The 18,112-nt window shown below is 45.8% G+C and overlaps 1 protein-coding gene across 1 annotated transcript in view; it reads left to right on the forward strand.

Annotated features, from left to right (window-relative positions):
- PLEKHA2 (pleckstrin homology domain containing A2) overlaps positions 1–18,112 on the forward strand; it is a 747,617-nt gene that overhangs the window by 529,374 nt on the left and 200,131 nt on the right. Inside the window, exon 5 of the mRNA XM_086943737.1 lies at positions 13,465–13,513. Within this exon, the coding sequence (XP_086799863.1) occupies positions 13,465–13,513 (49 nt within the window). The remainder of the gene's footprint in view (positions 1–13,464; positions 13,514–18,112) is intronic.

Raw genomic sequence — 18,112 nt, forward strand, 5'->3', positions numbered from 1 at the left:
TGTAAGATCCGTCAGTTTTTGAATGCATTTGGACATACACAGGGAAACAGTATCTGGGATGGTAGGGGTAATGTGCATTCCGAGGTATTTAATATTGGAGGACTTCCATGTAAAATTAGAAGCGGCAAAATCAGGTTTGAATGTGAATTTAGTTAGGGGGAGGATCTCACATTTATCATTGTTAAGTTTATAGCCAGATATTTGGGAGTAGGCATGGACTTCAGTGAGGAAGGCGGGAATGGAGACAGTGGGATTGGAAACAAAAAGAAGGATGTCATCCGCGTAAGCGGCTAGTTTGATGTGGGAGTCTAACAATTGGAAACCTTGGATGGAGGGGTTTTGATGGAGTTCGGAAAGGAAGGGTTCTAAGGCCAAATTAAAGAGAAAGGGAGATAAGGGGCATCCTTGACGAACACCTCTTTTCAAATCAAAAAAAGAGGATATTTGACCATTAGCACAAACCGCCGCACGCGGGTTAGAATAAAGTAGTGAAATTAAAGATATAAAAATAGGACCAAAACCAAACCAGCGGAGGGTGTGAAAAAGGTAGGTCCATTCAACCCTATCAAACGCTTTTTCAGCATCGAGGGCGATGGCCGCAAGGGGATGGGGTAGAAGGTGAGATTTAGAGAGAATATTGAAGAGAAGTCTGGTGTTATCAGTAATGAAGCGACCCTTAACAAAGCCCGACTGTTCTTCTCCCAAAAGATCTGGAAGAAGAAGATCGAGACGTGCCGCAAGAGACTTCGCAAATATTTTGTAATCAATAGTCACCAAAGAGATTGGTCTATAGTTTTTACAATGTTGAGGATCTTTCCCCTCCTTGGGTATGAGGCAAATATGAGCATCTGAAAAAGAGCCTGAGGAGGAACCCAAGGAGAGGAAAGTGCCAATGAGGGAATGGAGTTTCGGGAGAAGAAGATTTGAAAAGTGAAGAAAAAATTCCACAGTGAAGCCGTCCGGCCCAGGAGCCTTGTCTTTTTGGAGAGTTTGAAGTGCTTTGAGCAATTCTTGTTGAGATATATCAAGCTCTAAGTGAGAGAGGTCAAGTGGGAAGTGGGCTGGTTTTTGAATAGTGGAGAAAAATGAGTCTAGAGAGTGAGAAGAGGGTTGAGTTTCAGAAGAGTATAGGGTTTTGTAGAAAGTAGAAAATTCAGTGAGGATATCAGCGTCTGTGTGTTTGAGAGTGGAAGTAGCGTCGTAGATTGATTCAATGTTTAATTTATTTTGCTTAACTTTTAGATAATTAGCTAAGATCTTGCCAGCCTTATTTTTGCCCCCATAGAACTTGGCACTCGATTTCAATAAATACAAGGATGCATCGTCCGTGGATTTTTTGTTAAATTTCATTTTAGCGTTAACTAAGGCGGTTAGAGTTTCCTGTGAGCGGGAAGTAAAATAAGAATGCTCCAATTTCTTAATATCCAGAAGGATAGCCTTTGTAAAGTCACGAGCAGCTCTCCGTTTTTTTGCAACAAAGCCAATGATGAAGTCTCTTGCTGCCGCCTTAAAGGCATCCCAGATAGTGTGCTTGGGGACAGGGGAGTTGTCATTGAAGGAGAAAATTCTTGTTAGAAGGCAGTGAAGGAGGTGGTAAATTTAGGATCTAAAAGAAGAGAGTTGTTGAAATGCCAACGCTTGGGACCAAGTGATTTGGGTAGGATGTCCAATTGAACTAATGTGGGGGCATGGTCGGAGAGTAAAATTGGACCAATCTCAGCATGGGTGAGAGTTTGAACAATGTTGTGGGTAACAAAAATGTAGTCGATTCGGGATTGGGAATGATGGCAAGGAGAATAAAAAGTAAATTCCTGAAGTTCTGGGTTACAGAGACGCCAAGCGTCAGTAAGTTTATGCTGGGAGATAGTTTGAGAGAAGGATTTATGAGACTTATTAGGGATGAAGTGTGCCTTGGAATTTCTGTCTAGAAAGGGATCTAGGGGCTGATTGCAATCTCCTGCCAAAATAAAATTATCATCAATAAATCTGGTAATGTGCTGGGAAAATGAGTGCCAAAAAGTAAGATCACCAGTAGTAGGGGCATAAACATTTAGAAGAGAGATTGGAACATTCTTGATAGAGAGTTTAGCATACGTCCAACGGCCATCAGCATCCGATTCCTGAGCGAGCAGGGAATGAGAAAGAGCTTTATGACATAGAATGGCCACACCATTACGTTTACCATCCCCAGGAGAGTAGTAAACATCACCCACCCAACTTCTCTTCAATTTAACAGATTCTTCAGCAGATAAATGGGTTTCTTGCAAAAAAGCAATATCCACATTCAAACGTGCAAGGTGAGATAGAATTCTCTGTCGTTTGATAGGGGAATTAACGCCCTTAACATTCCATGTGATTACTTTCAAAGACATATCAAATAAGAAAGGAGGAAAATGTCATGAGAAAGAAAAAAGATGCAAGAAGAACCCAGAGGAGGAAGAAAACCAAAGAAAGTAAGAAAGTCAGTAAAAGGCAATGCAGTATAATGGTAAACAGGAGGGTGACGGAGGAGGAAAAAGAGTGAAGGAGAGAGAAATAGAATCAGTTGACATAAAAAATATGAGAAGGTAGACCAAGAGGTAGCAAGAATGATAGGAAGGAATTGATAGTAGAAGAGTTGTCGAAAAATAAGAGAGGGAGACACCTGTGGAATAAGGGAAACTAGTGAACTTGAGAGAGAGAAAAATGCAATAAGGAAAGCGAACATTCGGGAGGAAAGGGAAAACATACTTACGGAGGGTAGAGGCGGGGAGGAATGATCACCAGGGGGAGGAGACGGGAAAAGATGAATGAGAGGGGAGCGCCAGGCAGAGGAAGCAAGCGTCCAATGCAAACGAACCAACAAGTCGAGGGGAAAACGCCATATATAGGATTGGTGTCGTTACAACGCAGGCTATTACAACGCCTGCTGTTACAACGCGGTTTTTACATCGCATACCACTACAACGCATAGTGCTTTTAAGCGCTGGATAGTGATTTATTTAATTTACTATTCCAACTCCAGTCCCCGTGGATAGTAGGGAAGGTGTTGGATAGTAAATTAAATATATTCCCTATCCTAGAGCGCCCCCCAGCGCAATGCGTTGTAATGGTTTGCGTTGTAATGGTTGCGTTGTAATGGTAGTGCGTTGTAATAAATGCGTTGTAAGTGATGTTTCCCCATATATATTATGAAACCTGCAAGGAAAAGGAAGGAAACGCAAAAATGAGTAAGACGAATGGGGGAGGAAGAAAACAGAACAATAATAAAAGACAAAAAGGTGTATAAAAGATAGCAGTAAACAATACGTAACCAACTAACCAGGATGCATAAGAAATGGGGAAGAGTGAGGAAAGGAACATAGAAATTGAAGTCGCTGGGAAACTCAGCAAAGGCAAACAGCAACGCAGTAAACAACAAGTATCAAACATGCAGATCAATTAAAGCATCGAAGCAACATCATGCAGAAATCATGGAGGGAAAGCTGACGAGGAACTAGAGAGGTCCATATCAGATGCTTGTGTTGCTTTCAAAAAGCTTCGAAGACGAACAAGATCCTCGTAGGTCGTTGTCTTGTTGTTGTAGGTAACTCTGAATAGGCAAGGATGAAAAAGGCCGTATCTGGCTCCGATGGCACGAAGTTCTGGTCGCATATCCAACAAGCATTTACAATGCAATGGTTTTGCCTTTGTTAAAGTTAGAGCTATTGGCATTGCTCTTGACATTATTTTTATTTATGTTTTTTTAACATAAATAAATGGCATTGTCATTTACAATGCCACTAGCTTCATCTATCGCAAATGACACACACAAACACACACAGAGCCGCCCCACACACACCCCCACACAGAGCCCCGCACACACAGCCCCCACACACACAGCCACACAGAGCCCCCCACACACACAGCCACACAGAGCCCTCCACACACACAGCCACACAAAGCTTCCTACACACACAGCCACACAGAGCCCTCCACACACACCAACACAGCACAAGCAGGCAACAGGGGCAGACGGAGGCACAAGCAGGCAACAGGGGCAGACGGAGGCACAAGCAGGCAACAGGGGCACACAGAGGCACAAGCAGGCAACAGGGGCCCACATGTCAGCTGTTGGTTTATATAGCTGGATGCAAGAACCGAAAGCACAGCAAAAACCAAAATACTGGTTGGGTGATACAACCCCCCGCCCCCCAACCTCCAACTTTTTTTTCATGCCACTTAAAACTTTGAGCTGCAGATACAGGAAAGCCTGAACACACTGACTGCAAAGGGGCATCTTCAGAAAGTGCGGGTAAATGACAACATGAACTACGAGCTTAGCAGGCCACCCAGGGAGATGGCATATAGAGATGAACTACAGAGAGCTTAGAGGTCACCTACAGACTCTGCGTGCAGCATAGGAATTGAAACAAACAAATCAGAAGGTAATCTCGAGACCAGCTGCAGAAGAATCACAACCACCTAGCCCGCAGGAGTCATGATTAGAGACTGTTAGAAGAAGGTGGTGCCGTGGTACCCGTAGCTTAGTTCACCTCCAGAGACTGCAGCCAGAGTAGGAGGAGGATATTCCACCCATACAGCTGGAGGTCATCTCTAAAGATGGCCTGCAATGAAGGCGCTGAAACCCACATAGTGACAATGAATCAACCTCAGGGAGAAAACTAACTTCCAGAGGCTAGAAAGCTACCTCAAAAGACTGCTAGCAGAAAAGGGGCAGAACTCGCCTACAGCTCAGAATATTAGCTTCAAAGGCTATCTGAGGAAGAGGTACCAATTGCTGCAAGCTGCTTGGGATCCCATCTATACATGCCCAGCACATAAAGAAGTTACCCTTGGGGTCACCTCTAGAGATCACAGAAAACTAAGAATGAAGTACACCAGAACGCCACCTTGTTACAGTAGCAGTCATAATTTCCAGAACTCAGAAGGGAAGTGCAGAGGAGGAATCCGAGATCAGGCACTAGTCAAAGAGGAAGTGAAAAAGTTGTACAAGAGCAGAAGTTCCAGCCAGGACCAGACATCCAAACTATTGGCCACATCCACGGCGTTCAGCGTGTACAAAAGTAATGCATGCAGACATCCAGCTCCTCCCACATCATACATTTAAAACTGGAGGGGCTCGATGTTTCATTGCTTGCCTGTAAGTTATTTAAAAGGCTACCGTCTGGATTACGAAAAAAAAATACTTGGAATCGAAGTTTACATAAGAAACTTTAGTCTATTATTTGAAGTTAAAATCACAGGACACCAGGCATGAACCCACACTGAAGAGCATTTAGATGAGCAGCACCTAGAGGCCCCCATTCCTTGGTAAACACATGCAGTTTGGCAGAAACAGTAACTGGAAGCCACACCCTCCTGTGATCACATGCCCAATACTAATCAGACCTTACAGACAATCATAGGACACCAACTCCATTCATTCGTATGAGGGAACCCGACGTACTATCAGAAGTAGGGACATCAGATGTCTAGCTCATATTAAAGCCACAAGAAGGAGCCAACTGTTAATGCTCACCCACATGCCATCACCCGAGACTCAGGTTTCTAACCCTGCCCCAAGTTAGGTCTTCAGTCCACAGAGGTCATTCAAAGGTCCCTCTATATACAGCGGTCCACAACTTCGTCGCTGTTCCACTATCCACTGTATCTAATCCACAACTCCCCTCCCGTCGATTCCACGGACCTCTCACATGTCTTCCCCTCCTCCACAACTCACCACTGGCCTTCCACTCACCCACAGGTCGCCCCACGGAGGTCATGTCACAGCTCCATCCATACAACAGGAAACAGTCCACTCCCTCGCGTTTCCTTACTTCTAATTCCAGACTTATTTGAAGCACTTACTTCAGGGCTCTCATTCCTCAGGACTTAAAGGGCGTTATCACCAGGGCTCTCAAGTTTTCCAGTTCCATGCCAGATTGTCTCTTCTACTGGAGTTGTTGCTTTGCTTTCAATGGCTTACAGCCCTAAATTCGTCATGGGCTACACCGGACTGAAAATGACAGACTAGTGCCCTGCCCAGCCAGCATATTAAGGTCTTGCTGTGCCACTTAGGTGGAAACCGCAGAACCCTGCATCTGCGCGCTGACCTCACCTCATATGCCTTTCACCCTGCATCTGCGCGCTGACCTCACCTCATATGCCTTTCACCCCAAGCTCCTGTACAGCACATCCCTCAGCTTCAAGAAGCCTTCTTTTCAGGGTTGACAAGGTACAGCTCCCTCTGCAGTGCTCCCCAATGATGCAATTCAACAGCTCTGTCGCTGGTCTACCCCTGTGGCCCCTAACCCAAACCATCCCCGAAACAACACATCCAACAGCCTCCACACGCCCCCTTCCAGAGACACGGAGGAAAGGTCATTCCAACGCCACCCCCCCCCCCCAGCTCGTACCCCCATCCTCCCCCACTCACCAGCATGATGACCCCCCAAATACTGAGCACGATCCCGCAGGCCGCCATCTTCGGCCCGCAGCACAGGAGGGACACCATCGGGGCGCAGAGGTGAGAGCGCGGGCGCTTGTGGTGTGGGTGGACGGACAGCTGGACACACCGGGCAGTGGGGCAAGGGATCAGCGCCGGCACAGAAGGGATGAAAAGCTCGCAGTGTCAGAGCTGAATCGCTTCCTTCTTGCAGCCTCTCCCCTGCCTACTTTGGGGGCACGTAGCACAGGCATGTTAGTGACGGTCTTGGCGGGAGTTCAGGGGTCCCCTCAGCCCTCACCATATGCCCGGACGAAGGCAGCACTCACCCCCTTTCTCGCCGATACGATAGCGGGCTGCAGCTTGGCGGCTTCTGCGCGCTGACCTCACCTCATATGCCTTTCACCCTGCATCTGCGCGCTGACCTCACCTCATATGCCTTTCACCCCAAGCTCCTGTACAGCACATCCCTCAGCTTCAAGAAGCCTTCTTTTCAGGGTTGACAAGGTACAGCTCCCTCTGCAGTGCTCCCCAATGATGCAATTCAACAGCTCTGTCGCTGGTCTACCCCTGTGGCCCCTAACCCAAACCATCCCCGAAACAACACATCCAACAGCCTCCACACGCCCCCTTCCAGAGACACGGAGGAAAGGTCATTCCAACGCCACCCCCCCCCCCCCCCAGCTCGTACCCCCATCCTCCCCCACTCACCAGCATGATGACCCCCCAAATACTGAGCACGATCCCGCAGGCCGCCATCTTCGGCCCGCAGCACAGGAGGGACACCATCGGGGCGCAGAGGTGAGAGCGCGGGCGCTTGTGGTGTGGGTGGACGGACAGCTGGACACACCGGGCAGTGGGGCAAGGGATCAGCGCCGGCACAGAAGGGATGAAAAGCTCGCAGTGTCAGAGCTGAATCGCTTCCTTCTTGCAGCCTCTCCCCTGCCTACTTTGGGGGCACGTAGCACAGGCATGTTAGTGACGGTCTTGGCGGGAGTTCAGGGGTCCCCTCAGCCCTCACCATATGCCCGGACGAAGGCAGCACTCACCCCCTTTCTCGCCGATAGCGGGCTGCAGCTTGGCGGCTCCAATCACCAAAACGATGCCGAGGATGAACCATTCCTTGCGGACACGTTCCAGTAGGCCCATGCTGCCGGGAGATCTGAAACGGACTGTCCCAAGAGTCAACGAGCAATCGGGTGGGGGGGGGGGGAGCAGGAACAGACACACACGGACAGGCGCGGAGGGGGGCGGGAAGACATAAGGCAATAACAAGAAAAGCGGGAGGGGGCGGAGAGACGCCGACGACGGCCTTGGAGCAGGAAGGCGGCCATGAGGAAACAAGCGGGAGGGGGCGGGAAAGGGGGAGGAGAGACGGAGCACGAAGGAAGACGCTGACGACGGAAGGCGGGTGCCGGCAATGCCGGACCAGACACGGGGGCGTTCCCGGCGTCGCGTGACGTCGGCAAAAGCCAAAGAATGTCGGGAACGCCCCCGTGTCTGGTCCGGCATTGACGGACAGGCCCCTCGTCCAATGGCAAGGCTCCGTTTACGGAGCCAGCCAATCAACGACGAGGGCCGAACCAAAGCACCCTACAGTTATCAACAGGATTTCGCCTGCGCGGAAAAGCTGCGCAGAGCGCAGCTTCCGCTAGGCAAAACCTAAAAAGGCCTTGCGGCGACTGGCTGTGGCTTTGGCGTAGTCCTGCGCGAAGAAGAGGTTGGAACCTGACCATTGAAGACGAGGTGAGGCACGAGCCGCTGAGATGACTTTGAGCAGGTCAGTATATTCTAAAAAGTACATGATGACACCTCTTGGCCGTGAAGAGGGGGAAGAAGTAGAAGGGAGGCGACCTAGCCTATGTGCACGCTGGATATTCAGCGTTGTACCTTCAGGCAGGTGAAGAAGCTTGGGTAGAAATGATTTGAAAAAAGCAATGGGGTCAGTCCCTTCACAATTCTCCGCCAGGCCGTAGAGTCGGAGGTTGTTGCGTCGGTTTCGGTTTTCCAATTCTTCGACTTGTTTTTGGAGAGAGGAGATCTGAGTCTGCATGTGTGATACCTTGGAGGATGACTCTTGAAGAGATGTGAGAGAAAGTTCTACATTAGTCACTCTAGCATCCATCTGAGACCAATTATCAGTAAGAACCTGCAAATTAGAATTAGTCTCTTCCATAAATGGCCTGAGGGCGCGGATCTCTTCTAATAGCAACTCCATGGAGACAGCCGATGTGGATCCAGTCGGTGATGGAGGATCTTTTTTGAGGCGTTTCGTGGTCACTTTCCCTGGAGGTTGGGTAGGCCGTTCCGCGTTGGACTGTGACATCTGGGTGGCGAGCGCTTGGGAGGCCTCAAGGTGCGCCAATGCCGAGAAGACTTTCGAGTTTTTAATAAAAACACGACGTGGAGTCTTGGGAGTGCGAAGGATTGCCTTTCTTTCCATACAAAATAGATATTGTTGGGGAAGAAGAAAGTCCAGTGGTAATCAGTGCGTGCCCGTGGATATCTCAAAGTATGGACAGGAACTCTTGGGTGAGGCAAGGTACGCAAACTCCAGAAAATAGAAAGAGAAGGAAGGAGAAGGCTGCCTGTTCTGAGTTCAGGAGTATCAAAGAATTAGAAAATATTCGGAGCAGCCGTCATGCAGTTAACGGAAGGAGGTGGCACATGTATGAGTAAAGCAAGAAATCAACATGACGGTGACAGGCTGATAAGTGGCGCAGTGTGAAGCAAAATAAGCCCTTCAGGCGAAGCGCAATGTGTAAGCAAGCTGCACACATAAAGGTAAATGCGCCAGTATAATGCAGAAGAGCGCCACCAATTTGAAGTAAATATATGCAGGAAAGCGTAATAAATTACTGTGCTTGTTAGAGAGAATAAGCTGATGCTGCGCTTACATGTAGGTTATGTGAGGAAGGCTTAATGACACAAAATGGCCGTCGATGTCATAATGTCTCAAAATGCGAGTAAAACTCACTGTGAAGCAGTATTCCTCATAGATATGCGGCGGTATTGCTAAACTGAAGATAATAGCTCACCAGGAGCAGTTGGCATGAGGTGAGGCTTCTTGGTTTACAGGCATGTCCTGCGAGCCGAGGCTCCGTAGCGTACTCTGTGGAAAGCCAAAATGGCGGTCGCGGCTGACAAAGAACCGTGTCCGCCGAAAAATTGAAGAAAGCGGGCGTTCCGCCGCTCAGGTGCTGCTACATTTGGGAGCACAATGTTGTCCCCGATGTCCGGTGAAGGAATATGGGGTTTGCAGGTGCCGGGAGTTGTGAGGAAGTAGCGAAGTCCCTCGTCGACCCGGAGCGCTCACATTAGAGCCGCCGTCCTCGCCGGGCGCAAGCCACGCCCCTCGGTATCTGTGCAGTTTTATATAGTGCAAACTTGACTCGAAAGTATTAGAGCGCTTTACATGAGCATCAGTTACATTACACAAGGACACCTTCATTTTTGATAGGCACGGGGTATGAAATGATTTGCCCAGAATCACAGGATGTTGAACTGATGCTTGACTCGAACCTGGTTCCCCAGCTCCATAGTCGACAGCTCTGGCTGTTGTGCCGCATCTCCTTTGTTTCTAAACTGCGCATGAACCACAAGTGGCTTCTTGGAGCAGTGAAGGAAAAAACACAGACCTGCCACCTCACACGGTGCCACCGTGTAACACACGATATTGGCTCCCATCACACGATCACCTAGTGGGGAGCCGATAACTCTTGGTGGCAGGAAAAACAAGCAGAAAACCACAGTAAATAGTGGACTTCCCGCTCTTTATCAGAAGCCTTGAACTGCTGATGTCCATTAAGGGGTGTGAAAACACCCCAGGACATTGGCACCAGCCTCAGAAAGCTTTCTTGGGGGTTTTGGAGGAGGGGGCTTGGGGGCAGGGTGTGGACAAAAGTAATTTTTAGATACTTATCGGCATGTGGTCATCCCCTTGTAGGCCCGCCCCCCAGTGGCGTAACAAAACTTGAGGGGTCCCCCTGCAAGGTACATGGAAGGGCCCCCACTCTGGATTTAATCAGGAGCTCTCGGGCTAAAGTACTGTGCTGAGAGGCACCCTGCAGATGGGGGTCCCCTGCACTACATTGGCTGTGGGGCCCTATATTATGCCACTACCTGCCCCCTGCTCACACTGGCACATTTTTGTTCGAGTTGGCAGATATGTAGACAGTCAAGAAAGAGATTTTCGTTGGTGTGCTGAAACCAAGATGGGGTCCACCTGTTACATCCCCATTCTAGTTGCAGCAGTGGTTGAGGCCTATTCGGCTGAGGGGGATTTATATTGGCTAAAACAAATAAAAACAGAAAGTCAATGGTTTGCCTATCCAGGTGAGTCTTTCACATTAATGTTCTAATTCATTTTGTGACAGGTCCTACTCTTTCTAAATGGTTATCAGTGATTAGTTAGGAATCAAATATACAACATTAATTTTCTTTTTTATAAATCGTTTTATTAAACTGACTCGACATATAGGTACAGTTCCACAAATTTCAATAGGAGAGATTACAATGAAATCAAATATACAAACAGGTACAGTAGGATAATGCATTGGAAATCACAGGGAGGGGGGATCATCACAGTCAAAATTACGGGGAGGAGTACATATATTGCCATGGTATTCATTGTAGGGGGCCCATATCTTGGACCATTTTCGGGAGCAGCCCCGGGCCGTGTACATTGTCTTTTCCCTTACCATACATCGTGGGTTCCTGTTATGTAAATTCTGTGTAGGATCTTTAGCTGCATCCAGGCGGAGACACGCTGGGAGCAACAGTTTTGGGGAAGAGACCGCCGTTTGCCAGTTTTCATCATCTAATTCGATGCCATCTCCACAGCAGGGGGTCTTCCATGTTGTTAATGAGTTTTCGGTAAGTTAGGGAGATAGCTTTTTCAGGTAAATGGCCATCTATTAGCCTGTCTTCCAGTGCGAGAAATCTGGTGGGGAGGAGTCACGGGGCAACACTGCTTGCAATGCGTGTCGAATTTGCAGGTATCGAAAACGCTCCGAGTCTGCCAGTGCATACTGGCTTTGGAGGATGTCAAAAGGCTTCACGCCCTCTTTGTTCCAAAGGTTCCTAATGTGAGAAATGCCAATTAAGTCCCATTTGTCAAAGCCTTTGGAGTTTCCCAGGTGCACAAAGGAATTTAATTTTACAATGCATACTGTAACAATGCGTGCCTTGCACATGCATTTTAAATAGATTTTTATTTCAGTATGTATTGAGGTTATTTTGAAATGGACTGTTCCAGTCAGAAATCGTGTTTATGTGTGTTTGTGTGCAGGGTTGTGACCTCTTGGCTTCTGAGGATATTCTGTTGAATAGGTAAATCTCACATCGTGACGAGGCTTCCGGTTACATGTATTGTTAGGCATTATAGGATTCTCTGCTGTGTATTTCTTAGATCTCTTTCGAACCTCTCCTTTTTTAACTGCTTACAAAATATCACTGATTAGAAGAGATGAAGAAATATTTCATTCGATGTGGATCTATAATATTTAACTGGTAAAATATTACATTTTTGTGCAGGTCATGCTTCAGTTTAAAATGCAATTTTCTATCCAGTGCAATACTGTACAGCACACCTTCGAAAAAAAGATAGCCTGTAAATATTCCAGTAAGCTTTGGAACATTCTGTCAGAAACATTATATTGGCGCTTTTAGGCACAGCAGGAAGGGCATTTTACTGTTTGCCTTTCAAATCGGCACAGCCTTACACTATTCAAAACAATTATATTGCATGGTACTCCTGTTTTGGTTAATATACTTGAGTTATTATTATTATTATTTTTTTTTTCTAAAAGTAAGGACAGACTGTTTAGATACAATATTAGAAAACGTGAAGACGAGCCTCGCGTGATGTTTTTTTTAAACTTGACTAAGGTAAATCATTTACAAGGACTTACTTTTAAGATGAGTTTTTTTTTAGTAAATGCATGCGTTGTAAATAAATGTGCGATGTAAAAAATGCGTGGTGAAAGTATGTCGTAGCATCGTTTTAAATGTAGCACACCTTTCAAAAATATTCCTTTTATTAGTCTTTCCTAGTATATTTTATCAATGTAAAATATATATTTCCTTTTTTTTTTTTTTACTATTGCTGTCCTGTAAGGTGTTTGCTATTTTTCTTTGGTGTTGGATGGTATTGAGTGTTTACACCCACTAGAGTGTAAGGAGAATGGTATCACCTTTTTCATTTCAAAATAAAGTAGGGTTCAGTGAATGTTCATCCCTAGAATAAATCTGTAAATGAATGTGGGAATTAAGAAGATGCAAACAAGACCTTTTGTTTATGTATTGATTCCCGAAATTGTTTCAGAGTAATTTTAAATTCTACCCAGGCCTAGTAAACTGTACACATTATTCACAGTTTTTTGCACTGTTATAAAAATCAGATACAAAAACACTGCAGTTTGCACAACGGTGTTCTATCCCTATGCAGATTTCCATTTCCACATAACTGTTCAAGAAGCACATCACACCTCATGCATATGTAATGGTTTTGCGTCTAGATCAGCACCTTCTACTTCTGGTTTACAGGAGACCATTATAGCTGAAGAGCAATTATTTGCCTCGAAATACATGTGCGTAGAATTAACATACAGCTTGTAAATGTCTCTGCCCCTAGAATATAAAAAGCTCAGGATGATTAGTATGCATTTAGCATTTTAAGTTCTCAAATCTACTTTAATCGCAAAGAAAACTCCAACTTTTTATTGTGTTGTTGTTTCTGTCTGTGGATGGGGTTGTGTAATAATACCCCTGTACAGCAAGTTACATATGTGTGTAAACCGTGAAATCTGCATTAGCCATCCACATAAGTAAGTACCTTCCCACTTCTTTAGGACCTTGTGAGTTGACTCAAAAGACTATCAAGTATCAAAAGCCCTTATTTCAAGAAGATCACCGAACCAAATTTCCTCAGTGAAAGCCACTTTTTGTGATGGGAAGAGCCTATTAGGATCTACAGAAATGTGTTTTCAATGACAATATCCAATCTTTGTTAATTTAGTTTCAGCATTATTTCTGAAGCTGTGATTATTTTCCCCTAGGTTGGCGTTGCAACTGCAAAACAGAAACCAAAAGCGCAGTTTTGCTTTGGTAAGTAAACCGTACTGAGAGCCCCATGTCACATGGCACATGTCTGTTTATAAATGTTCATATGATGCACCAGTCAAATCCCTGTGCATGGCTAATGTGCCTACCTTTGCGTATTATAGGTGTAATAAAGGAAACATGGCATTGTATCTATTTTGGCACTAATATTGCTGTTTTGAACTTTAAAGTGTGAGGGGCATAATGATAAACAGATATTTCCATGCAGATGTCTCTGCGCACAGAGATTTACACCTACATCCAGGGAGAGATCTCCAGGCAGATGGTTTACACCACTTCTGTGCAGAGATTTTCACCTAGGTGTATGCTTATGAGTGTACACCACGTCAAAAGAGGGGAGGAAGCGTCCTACTACTGAAATTATGACTGTAAGTTTCCTAAAGGAATGTTATGTCTGTTTATGTAATTCTGTACCATGAGAGCAGAGAACTCCGAATGGATGGGTTTAGGGAAACACCCCACACCTGGCCCAAAACTCATACAACTCGCTTACATTACCCATGAACAAATAAAAAGTTCGAACTAACACCCTTGCTTAACTCATCTCGCCGTATGACTACCTTACTAAGAGGAAGCAACATAGAGGCGCTAGAATCTAAGCACCAGAATCGATGCGTCAGATTTCTTGTGCCTGCTAAATACCCTAACAACGCCATGAATGGATCAGAAATCCTAACAAATCTTTTGGCATTTTGCTGGAAATCGTAGTAAGACTGACGCAACTCCAGCATGTGTCAAAACACAGACGTGAGTCTCATGATAAAAGGCCTGCGTCAATCCTTATGCCCGGTTTGAGAAGGCATTGGGATTTTAATGCAGTCAAGTCATAGAGTGACGCAGTGAAAAGTGTAAATTTCATAGTGTCAGTTCTATGTGGCTTTTAACATGGGAACGCGTACACTGCATACATTATACCTGGTGCAGTTTTAATGTGGCGCTGACATCTACAAACTGACACATTGGGCCCAATGCATCGGTTTGTCAATAAGGAGCTGTGTGGAGCACTGATTACACTGACGCTGTGTAAAATTAAATGACACTGCGGCTGCGCTAGCTCCTTGTAAATTTGACTCTAAGATTCATTCTACCCCACTTACAATAAAGAGAAACTACACTGAGGAGTAGACAGACCGTGGTCTTACCATTATTTATCATCAGGACAGGGAGCTACATAGTTTGCCTCCATAGAACCTCAGTGGGCTGCATATGCTGCAATGACTTTTAGGTGTTGATGGATGAGAATAAGACATGCCTGTTAAACCCCATTCCTCCCTGCAGAATTAGATGTGTCGTAAGTATGTGAAGTATACATATGTATTGCATTACTACAACATTTTTGTTTTCAAATAAAATATTTTCATTATATTTTATTTTTAGAAATAGTTCTCCCCCACACACTCTTGTAGTAATAGGTGTGTTGAATGTGTTTGGAGCTTGGCCATATAATGTATATAATATTATTTTTATACTATAAAAAATATAATGAACACAAAAGTGACTAACTAAAATAAAGGAAATAGCAATTTTATAATGTATTCTAGCAATTTTTTCCCATTTAAAATAATTACAAAATATATCATTAAAAAGCATTTTCAATAAGAAAACAAATTAGCAAAAATAATGTTATCATTGATATCGATTAAAAATGATTAGTTACAATGTATTCCTTTTTCTATGTGGTGTTTGTATTAGTTGTATTTCCTGCCACTACTGATTTCAATTAGAGTGTGTTGCTGTACCAAAGATTGGTCATGGTACTGCCACATACCTTTGTTCAAAGCTTGGCTGAAGTAGCTTTGACCCTGTTTTGTCAGTAGTAATACTGTAGTAGATGGTGGTGTATTTTTTGTGAATAGCAATTGTCTTACTCCTTTGTGAGTGTGGTTCTCCATTTTCCATCCACTCCCTTCTTGTCACTCCCACATTTACAACTAAAATGGAGATCTCTGCCCAGAAGGGGTAGGTGTGGCTGAGTGAGACATCTCAGACTGTAGTTTGATAAATAAATTTTATCATGTTCACCGGAGATTTTTATCTGTTATCACTGTTAAAGCTGTGGGGTTTCAGACAGTCCCGTTCAGCTATGTTGCGTCTCCAATTTTTAGAGTCCGAATGTATCTGCTATCATGTGGTTAATTTTCTGAAATGTATTTTTAGGCACAGGAAACACCTCTGAAGGAGCATGTTTAAATTCCAGAATAATGTTTTTAAAGTGCAGAGACTCTCTTCTAACTATTTTTTATGGAAACATAATTTTATTGCGTAATTGATCAACTGATTTGTATTGATGTGGATAATGTTGCTTTTATGGATTTCTATTTTGAAATACTGAATAAAGAAATTTAATAATAATAAATAACATTTGCGAATACGGGTAGTTCGATTACTTCATTACAACTTCCCATACTCAATAATGATTTTGGGCGTAGACCCCTTAGTGTACGAAGGAGTGCAGGGTACATGCACAGATGGTGTTTAGAGAGAAGACAAGCAAACTCCAACATCCAGTTATTCCCCCTTTTTTAATGCAAGCATGCTTCACATTAGTGCACATGCTATACAGATTGAAAGTGTTTATTCACCTGGTTACCTGCCTAGAAGTAAATAATCTTTGCTATTTGCTGTTTAATTGGTAGCTGCCTAAACTGCAGGGATAATACTTTATTATTCAGTTCGTCAGCGGATAAATGCTACACCGAATTTTCATTCCTCTAACGTGAACTAGAGCAGCCTCCAGTTCCTATTAGAGGAATGAACATTTGACGTCCTCGGAAGCCAGGTCGAGTCAGGTGACTGCCTGGGGAAGTCACCTGGCCTGCTTCTCACGGATTGCATTGAGAGCAGAGCAGAGTCAGAGGGTTGCAGGGGGAGAACGAGAACAAATGTGTGATAGCAGTAGTGAGAGTCAGAGGCTGGTTAGGCAGTGCTTAATTTATTTTTAATGCCAGGGCCCTCGTCAGGAGGGCACTGCAGGTTGCACCACTCGTTGCCCATGCTAGAGCCGCCAATGATAATAACAACTCAACTACTAACTATCACACTCCTACTAGTTTGACCCCTCAGACAATACCAGGCCCCCAAAGTCATAAGAATGGCTCGGGCAGCAGTTATTAGTTATTTTTCGTCTGTATTGACCTAATAAACTACTGTTGTTGTGCTCTTCTCTAAATTAGACAAATACCACCATGTGGCAGACTGTCATAAGTGCCAGTGGTGACATTAGGTGCTGTGCCGAGCACCGGAAAGCACTAGCTGAAATTAAGCACTGTCAGGTTAGGAGACTTCAGAGACTGGGAAGGAAAGCAGAGTGGCGAAGGGAAAAGAGAGCAGACCGGTGGGGTTGGCAATAGCTTGGGCAGGCACATTGGAAAGGAAAGTGAGAAACTAGAGGGAGCAGAAAGACAGATGGAGAGACCTGAGAGATTGAGGAGAAAGTAGATAGTCAAGGGAGAGTAAAGGGGCAGAGGGGGAATGCTGGAGAGGCTTGAAGGAAGAGCAGAGAGGTTCAGGGAAGAGGCTGTAGTGAGAGTGCACAGACCAGGGGCAGCCAGGGTGAGAGTGGGCAGAGTGCAGGAGAGAGTAAGATATTGGCAGGAAGAGCAGCGGCAACGGCGAAAAGTCTTTGTAGAGAGCATAGCAACAGGGAAAATGGAGCGCCCGATGGTTGAGCAGAAAGAGTGAGGGGAGAGCTGAGGCTGGTGTGGAGAACGAGCAGAGGGGGATGAAAGGGGACATAAGGGGGAGAGTGGAGAGACTGGGAGGGAGAGCAGGCAGACTAGGGAGAGGCTGATCATCTCCCTCACCAAGGACCCCGACACCGCCAAAAGCAATTCCCACAAAGGAATGAAGGCCGTCGCCGAATGGAGGAAGAACAGTCACCTGAATCTGAACTCGGACGAAACGGAGGTCCTCATCCTCGGATCCACCCCTTCCACCTGGGATGACTCATGGTGGCCGGCCTCGCTTAGAGCAGCGCCGACACCCAACAACAACGCACGCAACCTGGGGTTCATCCTGGACTCATCACTCAATGCAAGTCAATGCCGTCACCCAGGCCCTCGTCACCAGCAAGCTGGACTATGCCAACGCCCTCTACGCGAAAATCATGGGCAAACTCCTGAAAAGACTTCCAACGCATACAGAACGCCTCTGCACACCTCGTCCTCGACATCCCCCGCCACAGCAGCCACATCAATGCCCACCTGAGAGACCTGCACTGGCTCCCTGTCAACAAGAGGATCCCCTTAAAGCTCCTCACCCATGCTCACAAAGCACTCCACGACGCCGGACTAATATACCTCAACAAATTACTCACCTTGTACACTCCCAACCGCCAGCTCCACTCCGCTGACCTCACACTCGCCACCGTTCCACGCATCCACCGAACAACCACCGGCGACATATCTTTCTCCCACCTTGCTGCCAAGACATTGAACACCCTCCCCATCCACCTGTGACAGACCCAGGACCTGCTGACCTTCAGGAGACTTCTCAAGACCTGGCTGTTCCAGCAGCAGCAGTCCCCCCATAGTGCCCCCCCCAGTGCCTTGAGACGCTCGCGTGTGAGTAGTGCGCTCAACAAAT

Source organism: Lissotriton vulgaris, chromosome 11, assembly GCF_964263255.1.
Source record: "Lissotriton vulgaris chromosome 11, aLisVul1.2, whole genome shotgun sequence".
NCBI classification, from domain to species: domain Eukaryota; kingdom Metazoa; phylum Chordata; class Amphibia; order Caudata; family Salamandridae; genus Lissotriton; species Lissotriton vulgaris.